The 24,928-nt window shown below is 36.6% G+C and overlaps 1 protein-coding gene across 1 annotated transcript in view; it reads right to left on the bottom strand.

The window, feature by feature from the left end:
* Positions 1–24,928, bottom strand: part of Robo1 (roundabout guidance receptor 1) — a 719,482-nt gene that overhangs the window by 453,649 nt on the left and 240,905 nt on the right. The window contains exon 2 of the mRNA XM_051150136.1: positions 14,856–14,939. Coding sequence (XP_051006093.1) covers positions 14,856–14,939 — 84 coding nt within the window. The remainder of the gene's footprint in view (positions 1–14,855; positions 14,940–24,928) is intronic.

Below are 24,928 nucleotides of genomic sequence, written 5' to 3'. Positions count from 1 at the left end.
ACAATAACCTGAAGCCAACACAGATCATATTACCTGTATGCTAAAATTGCAAGGGATAGAATATATGTATGATTTGGTATAAAAGAATTTGTACATGAAACTGTTGTCTGAGAAATGCTAATATCTCAAACATAGTAATAAGAACATCTGGGTGATGGAAGTTAAAGAACAAATGCTCAGTGCAGCATAGGCGTCAGCAGAGTGAGTAAGTAATTATTAGAAGTTGTTTGATATTCATGAATTAGTAAATTACTAAATAACATATTTCTAGCACTCCAAGTGGCTGTAATCATCAGTTTTGACCTATCAGTTATAGTAGGTTACACGGACACAATAGAAAAGATAGGCGACCTATCCGTGTAAAGGATTGTATAGTTCCTTACTGGGCGGCATAATGCCTGCTGAATGTCAAGATTGTACCACACTACTTTTATTTTACAGTCAGGTTATCCAATTGCTAACATATTGCTGATATTTTGTCTATGTTTAAATTGATTGATTCTCACAGTTGTCTACAAAACAAACTTAAGTGAATATGATGTAAGTGACTAAAATGATTGAGTTTGGTCAATTATTGTTTTTACTTCTTTGATCCATTTGTGAAAGCACTCCAAGACAAAACTGCATAAATGCCCAACTTGTGTGAGCTATCAGAGGCAGTGGAAGAGCAACAGCAGTCAAAGAAGAACTCATCTTCCATTACTGAAATGAAGTTGCATCTCAGTTTTTCACTCAGTCACCTGTCTTGTCACTTGTGGACATCAATGACAAAGCCTTAAAGCCCATCCAACTACTTTTACAAAGTTAATACATTTACACTAATCTATACAAATCAAGGTTTAGAGAAATGTATTACATAAAGATAGAATGGCAATAACAGAACTTATTGGCAGAAGTTCTCATTATTTTATTTAGAACTGAAAGGAAAACATTATGTTATTATTGAGTATAATTGTGAATTTTTTTCTTTTTTAATTTTGAACTTCTATTTGCACAGCTATTGTCATTTGAGGAAATATGGGCTGGAAGTAGACCCAGGGAAAAGCTACAGGAAGCCTCATGTACATTAGAGGCTGGGTTGAGTCAGGTGCCCCTTGTTTAGTTATTTCAGAGTAATACCCTGCTTAAATTAGGAAGTGAATAGTCTGACAGATTATGTTCAGAACATGTTCATTAATGAGTGTGTCTTTGACTATCCCCTATTCTTAAAATGGTAATTGAGCTTTCTGAATTCTTTGTGAAAGGATTTTGTGGGTTTCTATTAGTTCTTTCAACATTGAAAAGTAATTTAAAAACATGGCTTATTTACTTACAAAACTATAATACACTATACATGTTCAAGTATAGTTTGCATAACTTAGCTTGCGATACATTTCTTTGTATTCTTGAATCTAAGTTATATCAGAGCACATGGGTTTTTTTTCTTTAAAAGAAAATTAGTTACAAGAAATCCTGTCTATATAGATCTTTTAAAAAATGTCATGAGGCCATGTCTGACCTGAATGCACATTGAAATCACAATACATCAAAAGCCTATTTACTAAGATTTAAATTTTACACAAATGCCCATTTCTTTTATCTTTTGATTTCATTTTAACAGAACTGTGCCAATTCTGAATACATGTTCTATTCAGTTTTGTCAGTTTTCAAACTAGGGTGCTAATAAGACACACAGCATGCCAAGTATTTTGTATTACTTAATGGTAGCTGCTGGCATTGTGATTGTTTTCTGATGATTTCTTAAAACTCTATAATTTTAATTTATGAAACATTTCACAGGCAAAGAAAATTAAACACATACAACAGGCATTCAGTTTTCACTACATAAATAAAATATAATTATTTTGCCACATTTATGTTATTTTTTCCAGTAGAAATATATATATATATTCTGCTATTGTTTCTGCTAGCCTTCCTATTCCTCCTTTCCCAGAGGTGGCTAGCTCCCTGAGTTGAAGAGCATCAGCCATCGACACATTGTATATTTTACTATCTAGTATGGTTATCTTATTTAGCCTATGCAACTAAAGTGTTTTAGTTAAGAAATTGATATATCATTATTACTTTGTTTTAAATTTTTTATTTTTATTAGAACAAACTGAATAGCTCCTGAATTAAAATTCATTCTATTGCTCTGAGAGTTCAATCTTTGAAATTGATTTTGGAGAAATAAAAAGCCCTTTATGTAGCACTTGTTATGAAGTGTTCCATTTTTTTCATGACCTTTGTTTCCCACTTGTACAATCATTTATACTGAAATTCATTAGCTGGTTCCTGAAACAGAGCACTAAAGGCTGTTTAAGTAACCACAGGTTAATTGGAGAACTGTGGTAATTTTCTAGCTTATACATGCTGACTTTGCAATTATTAATAATAGATGAAGCTTACTACCGAGAAGGCCTCCGTGGGTAGGGAAAGCAACTGAGAGTACGGGCTCCTGTCCCTGGATTTGATAGTGTGTCATGTCAGGAGAATTGTCTTAATTTCTCCCCTACTCAGTTTCATCATGCACAGAATGGAGTCAATACAACCCAGGTTGCCACGCTGTTGTGAAGATAACGTGAAATGGTCAGTGTTACATGCCAAGTAGATACAAATTAGCACAGTATTTGATACTATGGTGCCAAATTGGGGACATTTTGGAATTTTAGAACTAGCACAATACATTAGCCATTAATTCATTGATTGACTGAGAAATCTCACATCAAAACACTTTTCATATCAGTTCTGTCTCTTGAAATTATTATTTTTTGTTTTGTTTTGCTGTGTAGTTCAGGTTAGCCTGGAACTCACAGGTATATTTTGGCCTGGCCTCCACCTTGTGATCTTCAACACTGGGATTCTGGTATTAAAGGTACGTGACTCATGCTTAGCTTGATAATTTTGTAATTCACTATTATCTGTATTAATCATTTTAAGTTGATTTTTTAAACTGACAAATGATGAAAATCTGCATATTTTTGATACATGCAGACAACGTAAAATGTTAAAATCACATCAATTACATACCTCTCCCAACAGTTACTATAACTCTGTGTTGAAAACCTTTGGCACCTTGTCCTCTAGATTTGCAGAGTGTACAGTACACAACTAGTTTGTATTAAATTTTTAAATAAAAATAACTGGAGTGATTTCTGGCTTTTTCACCTCACTTCTCCATGATAGATTCAGATTTTCAGAAGACAGGCCAATTGTGCAATTGGGACTTGTGGCTGGCTATTGTACATGCAGGAGGAAATCTGAGATTTGTTATCTCACTTGCAAGATTTGAAATGAATGAAATGTGAGTGAGGCCCTGGTAGTGACATGGTGCCAGTGTGTGTCACCTGCTCTCACCTGTGCTGAAGTGCCAATTGAGGCACCTTAGCTGATTTTTCTGCCTCCTATAATAAGCCTATGAAAATGTATAAAAGACTTACATGTTGGGCTTCCTGCTTCTGATGTCCTTGAATCATTTATAAAAAAGATTCGCCTGAATTTCTTGGATTAGAGACACAAAGAATCTTTCTTTTTCCTTGTAGCTGTATAGTTGTGGTAGTTGAAAATATGACCCAGCATGTAAGACAATATAAAATTAGTTTCCAGGTTTGCTCATCCAAGGGTTAGAGAGTTGATTGAGGAGAGTACAGACCACTAGAAACCAGAAAGGAATGGCATGGACATGTTCCGATAGATTTGAAAACCCATCCTCTACAAATCTAAACATCCCTTCATTTCCTAGGCAGGAAGAAGGGCCATCCAGTCCTTTGTAGCAAGCTGGACCTGCCTCACTGGTTCACAACCATTTGTTGTGACTGAATACTCTACAACTGTAATAGCTTGGATTTATAATGATTTATTTACATTTCAAGTGAAAATTCTTTTGAATCCTGATCATAAATATCTTATTTGGAATGGGTACTGAAAAGCAATAGTCCTTCTACAAATAGAGGTTTGGTGAATGTATTCAGGAAGACTTGTCCAAGCCTCAATTCTTTGTCACCTCTAGGGCAAAGATCAGACTCAGTTTCCAATAGATACCCCAAACTCCAGAAGAGAAAAGCTTTCTAGTGTTTGATAAATTGGATTAACAGAAACCTGAAGAGTTATCAGTGGGGTAGCATTCTAAACATGTTCAATCAGCATTTACTAAGGTTCTGGCATGCAGAACAGAGTTTTATTCAAGAGTTAGTTTGAGCAGCTGGAAGTGGTTCTGGCTGTGTCCTTGGTATCAACTGAAACTAAGACCCAAATAATGTTTTTAGTAAATAAGGCTTAGATGTCAGAAATTCCTTGGCATCGAGAAGGGGAGGAACTCATGTGGTATCAGGCACTTGACATGCGTCAAGTCCCAAATAAGATGTTTTGAAGTGTAAAATTGTGCAAAAAGGAAGAGTGAAGCATCTCAACTCTACCTCTTTTTTATTGGTTCCATGTTGAAAGGGTGACATCTTGGCCATATTAAGTTAAACAAAATGTAAGTTTTGAAAGCCGTTTTACTTGTTTCTTTTTACTTTGTTTTAAAATCTGGATGCTAGAAAATTTAGAATTGTACATGTGGCTTACATCTGGCCTTATACTTCCACCGGTTAGCACTGATGTAGAAAAATAGAAATGTTTGAGTGAATTGATCATTTGTGACATAGTTACCCATTCTCCAAGTCTCTACAGAAGGAGGACTCAGAAAACATTGCTTTTAATGGACAGTTGGAAACACTGGGCTTCCTGGCAAACGGCTGCTATATCCATGGAAAGTATTGTAGATTTTTACATTTCAAGAGTACAGCGAGGAAGCCCTTGTCCTTGAAGTTAGCAATGAGTTCAATGTGTGTAGTCAAGGCCAAATGGCAGAAGTTAAGTTACACTCAAGATGAAAATTGTCTTTTTATCAGTTAGTAGAATGCAGAGAACATTTTGCTGTGGTTGAATGCACATGCTTCCCTACAACTGAAATGCCTGGGGCTTATAATGACCTAATTACATTTCAAGTTAAAATTCTTTTGAAGACTTGTGTACAAATATCTGATGTGAGTTGTGTACTGAAAAGCAATAGTACATATTGTTGGAGTATGGGTTTCCATCCCCCTACTAAGCTCACAGGAGCCTTGTAATAAAGAACAGAATTGGTGGCTTGAGTAAAACTATGGAATGCCATCATATTAAACATGATCATTTTCTTTTTGAACTTTTCCATTGGAATCCAATTTCTCTGTAAATATGAGGGACAAGAACTACCATAGAGATCATTAATATCTAATAATCTAGCACATTACTTGCTTCCACCTGTAAAAGGTTTCATTTCATTATGTTCACCTGCTAGTGTCCTGAAGGTCTCTATTATGAGTACTTTTCTAACCACTAAACACATGGTCCCTGACCCAAATTTTAATAGTATCTTATCCTTAGAATTCCTACTTCCCCCATAAAATATACAATGGAAGTAAACGAAACACCACATCTCTGAAAATATAAGCCAACAGGGACAACATTGAATAGAAACATACACAGTGCATATGAATTCTATTTTAGCTCCACTGAACTTTGTTCTGCTTGAGAAGAGAGGCAGACCTTAGAGAATGGCCAATGACTGTTGCTCATAAGATTTTGCAGAGATTTCATTGCAAAAGACTCAAACTAAACCCTGTTTGCTTTAAATCCCAAGTCCTGGTCATCCGGGTATTCCATGTGTCTTCATCCCTGATTACCTTTTTGATAGTCTTATATCTTGGTTAGCAGGAACAACAGTTGCTTTGCTTACATTGCACAGGTACATGAATATCAGAAAGGGGGAGGCAGGCAGGCAATCCTCACAAAGTTTTAAAGAGTGCTGTCTACTGTCTGTGGATTTAGGGGAGTCCAGGATATTTTCCACAAAGTTCAAGACAAGTGGTTGCTTCTTGACATTTGTTTCCCTGAAAATATGTCTGTTGTTACTTTTGAATTCAGGAAGAAGGCACACTGTAACAGGATGAGTTATTCCTTTATTGAGTGAACTGAACCATAAGGCTTTCACTTTTGCATATGACCCAGAGCGAAGAAGGCTGGGTTGCAGATCCAATTTATGTAACAAGGAAGTTCTGCTCTTGGGCTCCATGTTTAGGAAATCTAATTGTGTTAATGTGGAATATAGCCTTTCTGTCAATTTGTGTTCAAGTATTGAACAGAACCCTAAGAGCAAGATCACATCTTTCTAATATAACGACCCTTTGACATGTTGCTTCCGTCTTGTAACTCTGTGAGGGGTGAGGTTGGTTTGAACCACTTATGCAGGGAACTCCACCAAGCATGTGGGTCTTGTCTGGGTGATGTCTGGCTCTTTGTAAAGTTAGGTCTGCACTGAAACTTGACAACATACAGTAGGACTACTAGGTAAAATAAGGCCGGCCTTCAGAAAGTCCTGGAAACACAAAAATGTTGCATTAAGGACAACAGATATATTGACTAATGTAACCAACTGGTCACAGTTGACACTCCTCAGGTGACTAACAACCGGAGACTAGATAGATAGTCCAGAGACCTATGGGAAAGCCAACTACTGCTTCTCTAACGGCAAGCAAACCAACAAAAACATAGCAATAAAATGACTCCTAATGACGTCTTGCGATGCTCACCAATCAATGCTTTGTTCAGTCATTATCAGAGAAGCTTCTTTCTGAAGCAGATGGGGACACAATCAAAGGCTCACAGTCAGACATGTTACAGTGAGAGGCCTTAGAACACTCTGCACTAAATGGAATGTCTTCATCAAATTCCTCCTTTCAAGGCATAGGGAAGAAGAGACAGGGGTGGGTAAAGGACACCAAGGTTTTCTCATTCAGCAGGCTGAATTCATATATGAACTAACAGCAACCGAGGCAGCATGCACAAGGCCTTCCTGGTCTACACCAAATGAAATACAAGGGCTGGAAAGAGAAGTGGACATCTGGCTCTATCCCTAACCCAGAAGCGACCTCCAACTGATAACTACTTGCAAATGAATATTTAGTTTTCTCCAAGGGAGTCTCACTTGGGAAAGAAAGTACTCTTAAGGCTAAGCTGCACTATCAGTAGTAGAAGGCCAACAGAAAATGAACTGAACGCTATCATTGGAGGCTGCTTGTCTCATGCCATGTCCAGGCTTTACAATAGTTAGCTTATTTTACATTTCTATTATAATATATCCTTCAGGTCTTTTGTGTATGTATGTTCTTATGGGGTTCCTGAGTATGTGAATGGATGGGTCTCTGTATCTGTGTCTATTTTTGTTTTGTACTTTTTCTTTGGCTCGTTTTCTTCTATTTGTTTGTTTTGTCCTATTCTGGTATGCTAATTTTATTTTATTTTATTTAGGTATTATCCATTAGAAGCCTGCTTGTTTTCTAATGAGAGACAGAAAGGAGGTGGGTTCAAATGAGAAGGTTTTGGGAGTAACTTGAAGGCGTAGAAGGAGGGAAAACCATAACCAGGATAGACTATTTGAGGAGGGAAATCTATTTTCAAGCATACTTTCCCTGGAAATATTCTAGAATGGGTCAGTAATAGTGGGTAATGAGTTGGAAGGATGCTTGCCTACTATAAAACGGAAGTTGAAAAATGCACTGGAGGCAATTATTGCATGAAGATATGAAATGGACCCTCAGAAACTGTTTTGAACTCTGAGGGTATAAACTTTTGTTGAATTCTTCTAAATAGGCTTGTATTACATGGGAGGCTTTATGCAGATAAGCAGTAATATTCTGTAAATGTCATTTAAGTTTTTTCTTCAACACTGCATTTATGATTGGCTTAGGAAAAACCTGCAAAGGATAGCAGGAGTACAAATCATGCATCAGAATAAATCCTTGGTATTCCTTTTAAAAATTAAACGACCACCGAGAGAACTGATTGCTCAGTCTGCCTATAATGAGAATGGTTTTGAAGACATTCCTACAGGACAGTAGCCCATGGTGTCCATGCAAGTCGCAAAGTTCTACTTAATTCTTTTTCATGGGGATGCAGAAGCACTTCTTTTCTTCAGTAGAATGTATTTTCTGAGAATGAATGTTAAATCAGACTGTAGTTGACATCAGGCACCTTGTTATGTGTCAGGTACTGCCATACAGCACTGAATCTGAAGGAATAATGTCTTTCAGTAAATATTCGAAGGAAGGGAGTAAGGGCAGGCTTGGTGACAGTGGGAGGCACAACTGAGCCTTTAGTGTGCTCAGTACAAGGCCATGTGGGTGATTTATGACTGAGATTAAGGTTCTGTCCCAGTATGGAGTGTTTGAAGAAATGATGAAACTCATGACAAACATTGCTCATCTAGCCACAGTTACTGGTTAGACTATAGTATTGCTAGGATCCCCTTCTCTAAGAGCCATGCTAGATGTCTAGTCTCTACTATGTTGAAATTAGGAGTGCCCATGTGACTGGGAAGCCAAATGCATGGTTAGTTGCTGCTGCAACTATGGAAGTCAATGTCAAGATGCTAACCCTCATAGCCGGAGGAAACAAAGCAGTTGTGCAGCGCAGTCCCTCTGGCATGAGAAGCTTACGTGAGATATGAACTGCTGTGCTATTTCTGTGGTAAATTTTGGTTTTACCTGTTACTTGACATAATCTACTTCAGTTCCACAGGAATAGCTGGAGTGCCAACTGGCAACTGATCTGGTAGTTTCTTTGTCTATGTGGGTGGAGGACAGTAATCTGGGGAATTAAAGGGAGAGGGAGCAGATCTGTGAGAATGAGGGGAATACATATGGTCAAAAGACAATCAATGAAATTGGGAAAAAATTAATGAAACATACTACATTTAGAAGAATTTCCTTGCAGCATTCTAAGGGCCCGTTAATTGTCTGCCTCAACGGAGGGAAGTTATTGGTGAGTAAACATCTTTGTAAACATAAGAAATTGGGAAAAGTTAGGTAACTCTCTCTTGGTACTTAAAAGAAACTAGAGAAATTGTAAATACCATTTCCTTTCTGTAAACAAGAAGACTAAAATAAAATGAGTGTAATTTGCAGAGGACTCTCTGCATGCCGAGATTACACTCTGGCCAGGGCCCTGGCACTTGTCTTTCTAGATGAGTAAAGAGTCATTTTAAAGCCACATTCTGCAGACAAGGCACAAAATGGTTCAGTTTCAATGTTAATTTCCTCACATAACTAATGAATAAATGAGGTTTCTCACGGGATTTTCTGATTTGTCAATGAGCTGTAGATGTTATAATACAAAAGTTATTTATATTAATTTGTCCCCTTAAATTTTTGTTTGTTTGTTTGGTTGGTTTTTCAAGACAGGCTTTTTCTGTTTTCCTAGTTGTTCTGGAACTCACCCTGTAGACCGAGATGGTCTTGGGCTTAGAGACCCACCTGAAGAAGCCTTCTAAGTGCTGGAATTAAAGACATCTGCAACCAGGCCTTCCTCTAAATTCCTTTTGTATGTGTTATTTCATATATGAGTACTGTATTTACATAATACTCCGATGCTCTCCTTCCTCCACCTCATCACACATCAGTCTCTACCTGAGTTCCTGGTCACTGATTTTTAAATTATTTTTTACACACACACACACACACACACACACACACGCACACACACACACACACACACACACACACACACACACCTTTATAAATGCAAGACACTGAGTTCATTCAATGTGACTCCTTTGTATATGTGTTTTGATCACTGCTTGGGATTGTATCACTCACTAGTCAGAGGTCTTGATTCCTGAGCAGGCCGAGTCTCTCTGTCTCTCCCTCAGCAGTCATTAACGGATGTAATTCATCATGTAGGGTTGGAGCCTTATGAGACTTCATCCATCAATGTACCCAGGTCATAATTCTAATCTCAAGTGTTTGTGTACAGCATCATGTGTGTGGATACACATTTACTGAAAGAGTACACACATACTTCACCCTTTTGTAAGATGTTACTTAACCAATGCCCACTGAAACTGTGTAGCACTTGAATATATTTTTAAAAACTTAACAGTGAATATTCAAAAGTTCAAATCAAAGCTACTTCTTAAGAGCCATTACTTAGGGTTTTCCTACCCAAGTCAAGTTTTTCTCTTTCTTTTTAATATTTCTTTTATTCAGTGTGTATGTCTCTGCAGATGCTCGTCTGTGTGTATACAGGATGCATGCAGAAGGCCATGGACACTAGAAGGGGATGCTGGTTTCTCTGGAAGTGGGATTATAAGAGGGTGTGACTACCCAAGTGGGTGCTGGGTGTCTACTATAGCATTGCTCAACTGTTTCATTTGTAACTAAATGCACATATGTAGCTAAAAGACTCAACCTCATTTCACTTAAAGGTGCTATGAAGTTTATATGTTATTAATTTTGGGTTAATTCACTTGTAGAGAATTGAAGCAGACCTCCCACATAATTGGTGTAAGTAATGTGAGCAAGGAGCTTCTGCCTATAAAGTGCTCCTAAAACCCTTTCTGTCCAGTGCACAGAAAACAATTACAAATGCATTTTTATATCAGTGCCTGAATAAAAAGTTTGCATAACAAAAATGGAGTTTTTTATTTGATTTTACCTGTGAAATTGTGAAATTAAGAATGTATGGAGACAGGAACGCCCTTGTCCTCCAAGTGTGAGTTCAAATCTAGAAAATTGAAGTAAGCTTGGGTATGGAAGCATATGTCTGTAGTAGGGTATGGAAGCATGTGTCTGTAGTCCCAGACCTCTTACTGTGAGGTAGAAAGTGGAGACAAGACAATTACTGGGAGCTTGTAGGCCGGCTGTGTTGGCATACATAATGGCAAACAAAAACCCTGTCCCAAACAAGGTGGAAGGTGAAGACCTACACCAGAGTTTGCCCTGTAATCTTCATATGACCACTGTGGCTCATGTGCATTTGCACATTTATAAACACAAATATAGATACACAAACACATACACACATACACACACACAAACACACACACATGTACACGCACACATACACATAGACACACAGGCACACACTCATATATACACACAGACACACACAGGCATACAAACACACACACATGTACACGCACACATACACACACATATATACACACAGACAGATAGACAGACAGACAGACACACACACACAGACAAACGGAAGAATACCTAAGATCAACACCATTGTCATGCAATACTTCACAGTAGAGATCGCAGAATATGGTTTGGGGATCCCATATGTGTTTCTTCAGAATAACATATAATTTGATGATGATATCTCTTTTCTATAAAAGGGAACATATATTTTGTCTTTCTCTTAAAGAAATGACATGGATGTGATATCAAGGGGTGGAGGACTTTGAAATTCCCTGGACGTTCCTGCCAATTCTTGGTTAGATTTTACTTTGACATTGACACAATCCTGATGATTATTTTTTTGCTTCTAAATATTCAACTTTGAATTTTTCAATATGCTAATAAAAAGCAGTGGGACTCGTTATCTGTAGCAATGGAGATATTAATCTTTGATTTATTATGCTGAGATGGGGACAAAGAACACTATATACTTGGAACTTACAGATTTTTTTCTTATGCAGAATGTGGTTGAAACTTGGTTTCTTTTCTAATTACTGCTTTCTAACCATATCACAAATGCTATAGGGAATATTAATTCCCACTTATTTTTTAATATTTACTTTTGGATAAGATTTATTTATGATTGAAAGTTTCACAACGATGATATATATCTATATTTCAGAAATTTAAATATTCTTATACACATTAATTTTTTCCTATTATGAACAATATTTAGATTTTGTGTAATCAAATACCAATGTACTCTTGAGAAATTTCAAAATTGTCATTGATTCTTAAATATTCAGCTTCTGTGGGATTGTGTCTGGTCCCATAAAGTGCTAATTTGAAACCCTGGCTACCTTGTTCTTGTGACAAAGGCTCTATGCTGTGAACTGTTAAATAACCCCTAATATTTATGCCATGCTTGGTTAAACAGGAAATGGGCTATTTCACTATAAATAATGCACAAGTCCACTTTAATAACCCACCACTGTGCCACCTTAGAAATTGCTTTGCATTTATTGATCACTAAGAGTGAAACTGAAATATTTGAAAACATTACATAGCCTTATATCATTAGCTACAGATAAAGAAAAGAGCAATCGATATATTCCTGCCCCTAAACTCCACATTTCTACTCTACCCAATTCTCTCAAGTAAATCACTTCAACAATTTAGATAAGCCCAGTATATTATATAGAAGGCAACTAGTAAAAGGGATTAACAGTTGTTAACTAGATTGTTAATGAAAACATAAATTCATGTGTATAACAAGAGATCCAGAGAGTCTAAGACAGGCCATTTTGACAGTGATGGTCCCAAATGATTTGTGTGCCAGAGAAAGTGTTAGTGTGACAAACTAGGGGAAGTGAATACTACACCCCTAAAAATGCTCAAAACTAAACAGGGAAAAGGGCATAGGTGTGAATTTGAATTTTAAGCTCATGGCTATTTTAAGGGATTGTTTTGTGTGCCCTAAATCCATCCTTCAAATCTGTATATAGTACTTTTAACATATGCATATAAAATACCGGGGAATCATCATTTGCCACTTGAATAAAATAAACAAGCATACACTAAAATAAACACCTGACATATTTGCACTGGCACTTAGAAATGCTGTACAAAAAAAAGTGCTAATGCACAGTTCCTGATAGGTTTTGTGATTAAGTTTAAAAGATGTTTGTTTGCTCTGAAACTACTTCAAACTAATGACTTAATTTCTATGTTGCTTAATATGTATGTTTTGTTTCTTGAATTGTTCTTACTGAAACATCCATGGTTACTGAACTCTGGATGTTCAAAACCAAAGATAATTTAGATTAAGTATACTAAGTTCTTTCTGTCAAATGAGACATCTCACTTTGCTATGAACAAATGCTCTTTAATACATAAGGACTCCAGCCCCCCCCCCCCACATCTATACAAAAGAGAAAAAAGGCTGTAGCTAATGCCAAGCAATGTTTTGAATTCTTATCTCACCCTTGAGGCCCATTGATATCTTTTTTATCATGAATATAAAGTGGCTAAAACATCCTTTTTACTTTATTTTCCTATCAATTTCAGTAGCAGTTTTAATGAGTAAAAAAGAATAAATCAATATTTAAGTAAAAGAGACACAAGGTATGTGTTTAATTCACAGAGCATAAAAGAATGCCTGAATTTTCAAGAATTTCCTATAACAAAGTATAGGAGTAAATTTGCTTTACAAATAAAGGAATCAGTTATGGTCTCAAGAAAAAGATGATTAACTTTTATTCATTTTGTCATAATTTTATTGCTTTAATTTTTCCCTTGTAGGAAATAAATATAACTCTTTAGGTTTATTGCTCCACATTAATTTAACTATGATAGTCCCTTAAGGTGGAAAATACATAGAAATAAAAATACTTAAATGGAGCTTTTAGCATTGCATGTTTTGTTATGCAAGTGATCTGAATTCCATGCTGTAACATGATTTATACACAACATCCAGGAAGTCTATAGAAGTCAAAGAACAAACGCTGTTAATATATCTAAACAATACAGCTTACCCAGTAGAGTGAGGATAGGGAGGAGAAGTATGCTGATGAGAGTACCCCAAAAGGAACCCTATCTTTGATTCCTTCCTTCACAAACACCAACTACTCCACTTTGTGTGTGATATTAAGGATGTAATGAGTACCTCTTTCTCTTGCTACATTTCTGGAAAAGAGTCACAAACTTACCATGACATAAACTTTGGTCACTTAGCCATTTGCTCTCTATGCTTAGGAGGAAAATGAGAATGAAGAATCCTCAGAAATAGAGAAACACACGCATGTTCAATTGTTAACAAAGGCGTTGATTTTAGTTTTCATTCCAAGTGTTCAAAAGCAAACACTGGGGTAAGAGGTGAAGAAGAATATTTCTATGAAGACAGAGAAGACGTCTCTAAGGTAAATTATCAGCGTATTGTTTTATAATAATGTGAAATGTGTTCCTTGGCACACTCTGTTTAGCAGTCCTGTGCAAGATTATAAAGACACAGAAAAGTCCTCTCTTGTCTCTCTCCTCCACTGTACTCCTCCTCTCTATAACCTATGCTAGCACACAGCCCAGCAGTCTCTGTGGAAAGCCCTGTCCACAAGTACCACAGTAAGGACATAAGAAAGCCTCTAGCCTACCAGCCCTCTATTATATTGTTATCTGATTCAATAGACTTCAAGTGGTAGCTTCTATTCTTTATTCTTGTCTAGAGTTTCAGTCAAATTATCCCAGAGATTGTAATTGTGTCATTTACCCAATTAGACTACTAACTCTACTTAGAAATTATGCCAGGAACATTCTCGTATGTTAAGAATGATCATTCTTATATATTTTTTATGTAAATTACTCCCAGACACATTAACTTAATCTGTACTTTTATGCTGATGTCTACATGTATCTACTTCAGAAGTGATTGCTTGTCAAGATAACAATGCCCCATCCAAACAAAACCCAGACATACGCGTTTGTCATTATGAATTGTGTCACATTTAGGAGTTTGCTTAAAACTGCAGCTAATTTTGAAACGTAACCACTTGTAGGTTGTCTTACCTTTTGCTCAAGCTAATTTAATGAAATATTTCATCTCTAAAAACGTGTCCTTTCGAGTAAGTTATGACATCCGAGGTTCAGAATGTTAAACTTTCTTTTCTATTAGAAATAGACAAACACTAGAGCTTTAATGCACAGCTCTGATCTCCAGTGTATTTACACTTGCAGTTAAGACTTTGCAAGGACAGAGTGAAGTCTGGAAAAGGAGGACAAGGAGTGGCTTGTGGCTGGGAGCTGGAAGAGGAGGTGGTTAGGAAATTTGCACAGGTGGCTGATGATGGATGGAGGTGAAAGCAGTTCAGGAGGAAGGTGGCATTTGGGAAGGAGGCACTCTACCTGTGTAGCCCAGCGAATTGTCATCATTATCAGAGGTGGGGGCCGGCGTCCCGTTGTCCTTGGCCCTCTCTAGGTCCTCAGGGTCTGTCGGAAACAACACCAGAGCTGCTGATGGGGTCACAGAAGTAACAGTAGTTGCCATTTCGATCACAGCATGGCCAGACACAAGTAAATCCACGCGAGACAGGAAAACACACAAGGACAACACACGGCACACATCTTCCTTGCCAGCCCTGCAGCACAGTGAGCCCTGTGCTGGTCCCAGCACCATGCTTCCTGTTCCTTCTTCCCCTTAATTTCCCTAATTCTCGGCACTGCTTGCACCTTTGCTGCACTACTTCAAAGCTGGAGGAGTGCTCCGACTGCCCTGTGTGAGGCCGCCAGCATGACTGAGGGAGCATATGGAGGAGGGAGAGGGCAGGGTGCCTGGATGCTAGCATTGCTAATTTTCTACCTTATTGTTAATCAAAGCTATTGACTGTGATCACTCCCCATCATCGCTTCATCTCCTGGCAATTACAGACTCCGGGGACTGTACTTCAGATGAGAGCAGGAGGGAGTGGGTAAGGATCTTGTAGAGGCAGAAGGAGAATGACATTATAAAAATGCTCTCCCCCCTCCCCGAGAACACAGCAAGGAAAGCGATGTACATCCTATGTCTTTGGAGGACAACAATTTCTCCTAGAATAGGACTGAGGAAAAATTGAGTGAGTGGCTGGGTAAAATAGATCCTAACTTGGAATATTTTTCCTTTGAATACGTAAAGGCATTCCAGGTTTCTCAGAGTCTATATTGAACCCCTCCCCATATAAGCATTATCATCTATGTATTCTTAATTTTCTCAAGAAAAAAGTGCCTTTTAAGTTTTGCATTTACATCTTATGCAGCGTTTTAGAAATGAGGTGGGCGCAACATTTAGGTCCTGATACTCAGGAGCTGATGATGATCTGTGATGCTGTTGTTATGTGTCGGATCTACATGTGCCAGATAATTTCGACCCGTAAACTACCTATTGCTTCATTGCTGGTAAGTAGACAGAGAAACAATAAAGACTATAGATTCTAACTCAAATCATGTGGAGTCATAGGTCATTCAGGTTGCCGTGCTCTGTAGGCTTTTATTGTCTTAAAAACAGCATCTGCAGGGGATTCTTCTGTCTTGTGTGGGGAGGAGCAGCTGTTAGCGTAGGAAAGAAAGTGAGTCACTTACAAATGAGGCAGCAAGCACACACAGGTAATGTCCCTCTAGGAACATCACAGGCATCATTAATTCTGTCTCTCTGCTTGTTCCCAGTTAGGGCGACACATTTTGTCTTAAACAGAGCCATTCAGGGATGGCTTTGGCATTTTAGACAAGAAATAAGAAGCCTATCACAAGTCCTCAAGGAGGTTTTGCCAGTTACTTACTTTTCACACTCACTTTCTTCCTCTCTATATTCCCTACCACAAGTGTCCAAGGATGAAACTGTTCTGGTTGCCATGAGAAGAGAAGGGTTTGGGTCTGTGCAGAAAAAAGGGGGGCATGCTCATTTTTCTTTACCTATCCTTTCTCTCTCTGGGAATGGCTTTGTCATGTTTATTCTCAAAAGCGACTTTGGAAATGGTCAGGCAGTCAACTCTCCATTCTCTAGCCTTCCAGGTTGTTAACTTTGTGAGATGCATGAACTACTTAGGTCAGAGCTGTGTGTTCCGTCCATTCGACAGACTGTGAAGCAGATCTCATTCGGTATTTGGGGCCAGTATTAAGTTATTTCAGTGCTGGACCACAAACTGGGTAACCTCGCTTAAGGGGTTAAACAAATAAGAGGCTGACACTGAGAGATGAACAAAAAATGTCCTTCATTTGTATTAGAAGGCTTTTAGGAAAGGGTGCAATTCTGATTCTTCAAATATTGTTTAAAGAAACATAGTGTGTGCAGGGTCACTTTAGTCATATAAATTAATTAGTTTTAGTAACAAGCACAGATAGTCAAGGCAAACCCTGCACTTAATTATGAAGGGATACTTAGTTTATTTAAAGTGCTTGCACTATTCCTAATTATTTTGTTCAAAACATGATAACAATTTTTTTCTAAATCTATGAATAAATTAAATTGGTTTGTTTACTTGGAATTATAAACTGTGCTATATGGGTTTGTGTATTTTTGTTACTAATGCCTTTCTGGAAATGTGAATATTTTCCTAAGGTCCATGGAAAAAAGGCCAGTCAGTTCATTATCATTGAAATGAGTTGCCTAAATCTATTTAAAAGAAAAAAAAAAAAACCCTCATCTACCTCTTAACTTATCCTTAGTGCTTTGTAAATTTACCTCCTTGTTTCTACCTACCATGCTAAGGTCCCTTTTAGGCTTATAAAAGATTAGACTGTGCATTAATAAATCAATTTTACCATATCTACAAAGCCCATCCTGGCTCTCTCATACTGCCTTTAATTAAAGACATGCTGGGCCTCAAGGAAACAGAAGGTGCCATTCTTCCTAACTTGACTAATTTTTCTCTTTTCTCCTCCTTCTCATCAAAAGATAACAGTAATATAAAATGCCCTGTTGACTCACTCTGTGTGAGCTGGAGGCTGAAGGTTGAGTCAAAAAGATGGAAACTTATGTTTTTGTGTTGTTAAGTAGTATTGATTATTGAGCCACAGGCTAGAAGATTAAGAGGTGAGAGGTCATTTTGTTTTAGCATATTTGAAGGAGGGTCCTTCTGTAGACTCAGGGTTTAGGGTCCTGCAGGCCTAAGTTCAAGAGGGTATAGCTACTGTTTGTTGATTTAAGCCTCCATATTTTTTATAAATGCATTGGTACTGGGAGCTTTGGCTTTCATTAATCAGATGAAAATGTAAACTCCCCAGGTCAGGCACCTTATTTATTTATTTTTTTTCCTTACACAGAACTGAAGATAACAGATGAATTAATGAAGGCAACTTTTACTTGAGTGACTAGCTCTAAGTAAGAAACAACTGGAAAGTGAAACAAAAAAGCATTTCTCTACTAGTGTCATGTACTGGCGGGAAATTACTATAAATGAACTCAGATGTTTTTGTATGCTCTAGCTCTCTGGTGAGCCTATATTAGATATAAAGTATTTTGTGAGATAAAAAGGAAGTTTGAACCATAAAAATCAGAAACATCCAAGGTTGAAAACAAGGTGAGTAGATCCCCATGACTAACTCCCGTCTGATACCTACTTCTGGGAAATTAGTGCCTGTCTGGTGTTCACTAACTTCCATTGCAACCGGTTCATTGTCATGAAATCTTGTTTTTCATTTGTTTGCTAAGAACAAATCTGCTATTTTGATTCTCTGCTCCTCAACTTCAGTTCTGATCTGTGGGGATAGACCACACTAGTGCTCATTGAACGGCTGCCTTCTCACTACCCAGAGTTCTTAAATTTTTAGGTTTTATAGTTCTCTGGACTTTGAATTTTTCATCTTGCTTTCTCTGTGGATGCCCCCATCTAGACCAAACCTAGTAGGTTTTATAAGTGGATATAGCCTCCATCTTGCTCATGTGAATGCTCTACCAACAGCCTAATCATAGTCCACGGCCAATTCAACTTCATGTCTATTCCAAGAAATTTCATATTTTCAATTAGTAAATGAGATACTTATCAACTGTCCCTTTGACATAGTTTTTTCCTAGGGCCCCCGTTTGTGTTATCTATATTAAATATACACGATACTTTCATTATTTTATAATTCAGTAAATGCCAGTATCCTGGAAAACAACAGCTCACTCTAGCCTTCATAAATACTAGCCTTGGTATGTATAAAAATTTAGTTTCTTACCATTATCTGCTGGATGTGAGGTTGTATATAATACTTGAAGCCATAACATATAAAATTATATATAAAAGTCTTTGACATGTTTTATAATAAAACTATAAAAGGGATAAACACTATAAATTGTTATTTTCTAATAAACTTTGTGTGTTTAAGTACAACTCAGTCAACATTTTGATTTATGGAAAATTTTTATGTATGTACATTATTAAATGATACAAAATGTAAACATTTCTACATTTTAGAATTGCTTGATAGGGCAAATTAACGCATTCATGTTGAAAACAGATTGAATATATGCTCAGTGATTGTCAAGAGCATGTCCGTTGTTGATAACTATTCACTGTATTGCAGAGTAGAGCTCCTGCGTGAAATTATTCTTGCCTAACTGGAACTTTGTATTATCTATCCAGCAACAACTAGCTCTAAAACTTTTTGGTGGAATGAGGTTACAGAATTGTAGATTTCTCAGTACCAAAATATCACTTCAGAAATCACTTTCTAACTGTAAGGGAAAAATATACTTTGATAATGGCTGCAATATATAGTCACCACTTTAATCCAGTAGTCAAACCTAATCTCACCATGGTAGATGTCTAAGAATGGGAAGACAATTATGTGGTACAGCATTGCTGCACTCTATACAAGCCAGGTTTGACTTGTATGCAGTCGAACTTAAGACCCAACATACAATGTACAGATAATAATATCTATTATTATTAGACTATACAGGTAGAAAACTTAAATGATGAGGCACCTTCCTGTTTCTGGCTTTCCAATAATGGAAAAAAATACTGTGTGAGGATCTAGAGAAAGAATATAGCACATGTGAATAATTCATCTACTATGGAAACATAAAAAGTGAAAGTGTGGTTGGAAGATCATGTGGTCTAAGCAAGTCTGGAGTGCACTGATGAAATGATGGGCTGACACTTCTCTTTCCCTCCCGCAAGAAGATGGATATTTTTCTAGGGCTAAAGCTCCTATGAGTTCTGGTATACCGCTCATATTTTTCCAGGTTTCTCACCATACCTTGCTAAACAGTGTAAGAGCACGGAAATGTAGATGCCCAAGGGAAAAAAAGCTCTGATGTTCAAACTTGGAGTTTCAAAGGTGGGCTTGGTAGTCCATACACTTGCTTTGGAGGCAGAGCCTGGCAGATCTCTGTAAGTTCGAGGCCATCCTGATCTACATTGAAAGATCCACAATAGCTAGAACTACATAGTAAGAAGATGTTTCAAATAGATAGATAAAAATGCACAAATCAATTACTGGTTTCATTTGTTTATATCAACAATTTCAGTTGGTTTTGTAATTCATCAAACATTAGAATATTTGCCACCTACACATCCTTCTGTTGCCATGTTCCATTCAGGCAGATTCACCTCATAGAATTTACATTAAACATGAAAGTCTCCTCTTTGGTCTACTGTACAGTGTTAAACTGGTTTCTTTATAGATTTGAATTATCACTGCCCCACACTTTGGCATTAATTGACATTTTGAAGATGACTATTAATAAAAGATTAGGGGAAAGCAAATGAATACAAACTACTATCAATATGAGAATTGTGTTCTACAAATTGGATCAATTCTCATTGATTCTCTCCTACTAATCAAGAGGAATGTGGGGAATGGGTCCTTTAAATGAAGTACTGAGAACATTTAATTAGAAACCTAGGCAATGAATTACAAAATTAAGTACAAAATTGTAAAGATTTAATCTATATCAGGATCCTACAGGATCAAATCAAAATTAAATTTTAACTTCTCCCTTTGTCATTTATGGTCAAAATGATTATTGAGTGTATATTATTATTTACTCTTCTTTTGAAGTGTCACTAATGAAGATATATGATGAATGTTATAGAGATTTAGAAACAAAATGAACATCAGAAATTGCTTTTGCACAGTACTCACTAAAATATTCAGAGAGTGAAGTAATTCTTTTCAATGCACAATACAACCAGGGTGCAGTATCCTCTTTCTGATCATCAAACATGACACATGTCATTAACATGTCCTAATACATGTCTCTTTTTTGTGTTATATATGCATATATACACTTCTGTGTGCAGGTCAGCACACCTTCATGCAGAGGCCAGAAGAGGATGTAGGAGCCTGCTCTATCCATCGCCTCCTTGTTCCCTTCAGAGATTCTCTCACTGAAACATTCCATTTTGCTAGTCCTGAAGCCAGCGAACTTCAGTGATCCTCCTATCTCTACCCCCAGTGTGGTGGTTTCTGTCACACATAGCAATGTCTAATTTTTGGTGTAGATGCTGGGTGTTTCGTACCTAGGTTCTTATGTTTGCACAACACTGCTGTTACCCACTGACTTATATGCCAAGCTCCTTACCACATTTTTGTAAACTGTTCAAAGTAGCAACATGGTCAACATCAAAGTATACAATCATCTTTATGTTTGCTATAATTGGAAAATCAAGGCATTTCCCTACACTTATTCTAAATTTAGAAGGACTATGGTTATCAGAATTATTGTGGACAAAAATGAACAGAAACTTGCTTTAGTAAAATGAATCACATGTTAAATTTATTATCAGAAATACATTCAAATACAAATTTTAGTTATTAAATATCTCTACCAAAATTTGAAAACATTGTCTTATTCTGTTGAGAAGAGAAAAATTCATAAATGTTTGGCATTTGTCTAAAGTAAAATAATCTTAATGATGGACAGGGAATCTTGGTTTATGACTTGGGATGACAATAATGCTCAAAAGTATCACGTTTATAAAATGACCTCAAAATGATTTTTCACATATTTTTATTTATGTGATGATATTACAAAATGAAGAAAAAGTAGGAAACAACTGCACTGTCATCACAAATATTATTCATATAATTCAAAGTTTATTTAGCATATCAACATCTGTTTATATCCTCATGTATTTTTATATTCTGTTTATAGTCTGATTGTCACTATGTTCTTACATTTGAGAGGAGGACACTAAAGTGCCCAGAAGAGCCCTGTTTTTATGCAACTGGCAAAGTGCAGAATGGAAACCTAATTTCTAATGACTACAGATTCCAAGACACTGCTCCTTGAGCTATGTCTCACAGACTCATCATTCATTTGCTAGGAATTAGATGCCATTTCAATCCTGTACAAACAGTGGGCACCAGATTGGTTGCTTCTCTCTAAACACTGAACAATAAGGTTGGGTAATTTCATAAATCTTTTCCTTAGGCTTTTTGAGCACACCACCAATTTCTTCACTACCTTTATAGACACAGTAAAATATTTAATAAGGTAGTCAGCTGATTTTAATCAAGAAATAAACAAAATTATTATTAAAATAGGAATTTCATACAATATTTTTAGGTATGTTGGTTTGGGAATTAAACTACTAAGTATAATTAAAATGTGCCCAAATTTTTCCAATAATTTAAAAACTATATTTTTAATTGTATTTTTTACTTTTACATATGCATTTAAGTTATTACACATATATACAATAAACTACATATAGCAAGAAGGACCATGTTACATTTATAGTGTTTTGCCTATTTGTGTTTGGCACCCTTAAAGAAAACATCTTTCCTATATTGGCAAGTCTACAACTCTGAATATAAATATCTATCATATCTCATCTCTATCAACTGAAAACATCTATATATCCCCGAAAACATTTTAACCCTTAAACAACTAAGCTCAATTGTAAAACTAGAGTATCTGGTCTTCAACCGCACCATAGACTTGAGAAGGAATAAAATTAATTATCTGAGTAAACAGGAAGTACAGGTTAGCAGCTTCCCAAATGAGAATTTTTTAATGACAGACACATTTTTGACACTAGCTTAAGGGCTGTTAAGAAATGTTCATGCACCACTTCCCTTGCCCAGCTCTAGCGCAAGCTTAAGAACAAGTAGACATTGATAGAATGTTATTGCATGATTGCAGGCAACATTGTGGGACATATTTACTGTGGCCAGGAGTTCAAGACAGCGGTAACTTTTCTGTATGAATGGATGGATGTGTGCTTTGAGACACTTGTACTCACTCAACTGAAGTACTATAATCACTGTAAACCTAATTTATAGCTACATATGGCAAGTTACCGTTTCTGATAGAATACAATCTTTGCTTCCCAAATTATATATATTTCTTAGAATATGTATATATTCTTATGTAAAATATACATATTCTAAGAAACAGTTATTTTACTTACTTTCAGTGAATATTTTACTTGTATTTGCCTAGTAGCCTGTTATGTGGGGATATGGTTGAAATAATAGATATCAAAGAAAATCTGATGAAAAGCAATAAAGTCAAACCAGAAAGAAGCGGTTACACCAATGAGCCATGAAGGAATTTTAAATATCTTCAGGTTAGGTGAGTAAACTGTATTTTGTTCTGAGAACTCCCTTTGACTTAGGTAGTCTCCAGTGATACACACATACACACACACACACACACACACACACACACACACACACACACACATATTACATATTACAAATATAATCTGACTTGAATGGGATGCATTTTTCCCTCAAGGCTTCTCTTGAAACTGAAGTGATACAATACCAACATGGAATTAATACTTGGTGTGTTGATGATACATTCTAGGCTTGAATAAACAAAGAATACTAGAATTCTGAAAAAACGTTAGAGTACACAAAAATTCTAAAATATCATTATGTTTATACAATTTAGAGGCACATCAAGTTCCATCAGGGCAATCAGTAAGAAGTCATCGACACTTAACACGTACTTAGGTACAACAGCAATAGGAAATGCAAGTGTAACGCTTCTACTAACATAAAGCATTCCAATGAAATGTTAGGAAAGCGAATGCATTAAGGGACACAGCTGTGAGAGAACACCAAATGAAGGGGAGAAGCCATATACTCAGTGAAATGCAACTTAATTCAACAAAGCACGACAGAGTGCTTTCAGTGTGGAAATCGTTCAACTGATGGAGAAATGCTTATAATTTTAAAGCCATTTGTTTCCAGATTTCTTCCCACAGAAACACTGACAGAGTCAAGCTCTTAAAGTAATTGGGAAAATTATTCTTCAACATGACAACACGCCTTTTCTCTTTGATGTCTGAATGTTTGGTTTAAGAATGTCACAGGGGTTTTCATGCAGACAGCGAGTGACGACTACTCCCATGTATAATTAGAAACTGAGCCAATTGTCCAGTTGAGTCCTGAATTTATTCACAGTCCTCAGATCAAATTCTCAGTCACATGTGATGTGACAGATACCTTGCTGGGGTGGAATTTAATCTTCACAGATTTGCTGTCTCGAACTTTATCTGTGAGAGTTAATTTCCGGTTCATTTTACTTAGTATCTCTGGCCAGCTCCGTCTGTTGGCTTTTTGTGTTTTCTTTCCACCCACTTTGCCCTGGTACTCAAAAGCTTTTCTTTATTGAGCTTAGCATCTGCTACCATTCCACTCCCTTGCAGTCAAAGCATAAGGTAAGTTCAACACGGACTAATTAAATAGTGCTTGAACTCAGTTAACAGGTGGTGTCCCAGCTGCCCTCAAAGCACACACAAACACATTTAAGTGTTAAGAATGACACAATAGTAATATCTAAATTAATAAAGTGGCCTTTCTATAAACAAAAATGGTGCTAGAGAGTCAAGAACAAATAGAATCATTCATCTTTACATCTCGAGAAAAGGACATATCTGAGACTCTGATTAAAAACCCCTATATCCTATTCTTTGATTTTGGATTGTATTTTATGTACACCAACTTATCAACATTACTCCAAATACATTAATAAGCATGCCCAAGTAGCAATGATCAAGGATGTGAGCAAAAAAATTCTATGCTTTCTTAAATTTAATTAAAGATCATATTATACACTCAGTGTTTGGAATCCCTAAAATGAAGTAGTTAATTGTTATTTAATTTAGGTATTCTAAATAATAATGTATTTAGGGGCTCCTATGCTTTATTTGTTTATTTATTGGTTTGATTCCTAACATCCATAAGATGTAAAGTCATATCTACTTTACAGGTTTGTTACAAAGGGATCAAATGAGGAAAATTTGGAAAGATTTTATTACAGTGCTGAACACCTAGCTGGAAATCAATTAAGTTATTTTATTTAATAGTATAAGTATTGCAAACTAAAGTATTCCTTTAAAAGTCACTTTAGCACTGGACAGGTGACTCTGCTATTGGGAAGAAGGGAGTGTTCTTTCCAACACTCCTATGAGGAGGTTCACAGTATCCTGTGACTCAGCTCCAGATTTCATACCCTTTGGGGGTACCATGGGCACTGGACATGTACCCACATATTATCT

The sequence above is a fragment of the Acomys russatus genome, chromosome 8 (assembly GCF_903995435.1).
Source record: "Acomys russatus chromosome 8, mAcoRus1.1, whole genome shotgun sequence".
In the NCBI taxonomy this organism is placed as follows: Eukaryota; Metazoa; Chordata; class Mammalia; order Rodentia; family Muridae; genus Acomys; species Acomys russatus.
The sequence above is the reverse complement of the archived record's forward strand: the minus strand, read 5'-3'. Positions and strand labels throughout refer to the sequence as shown.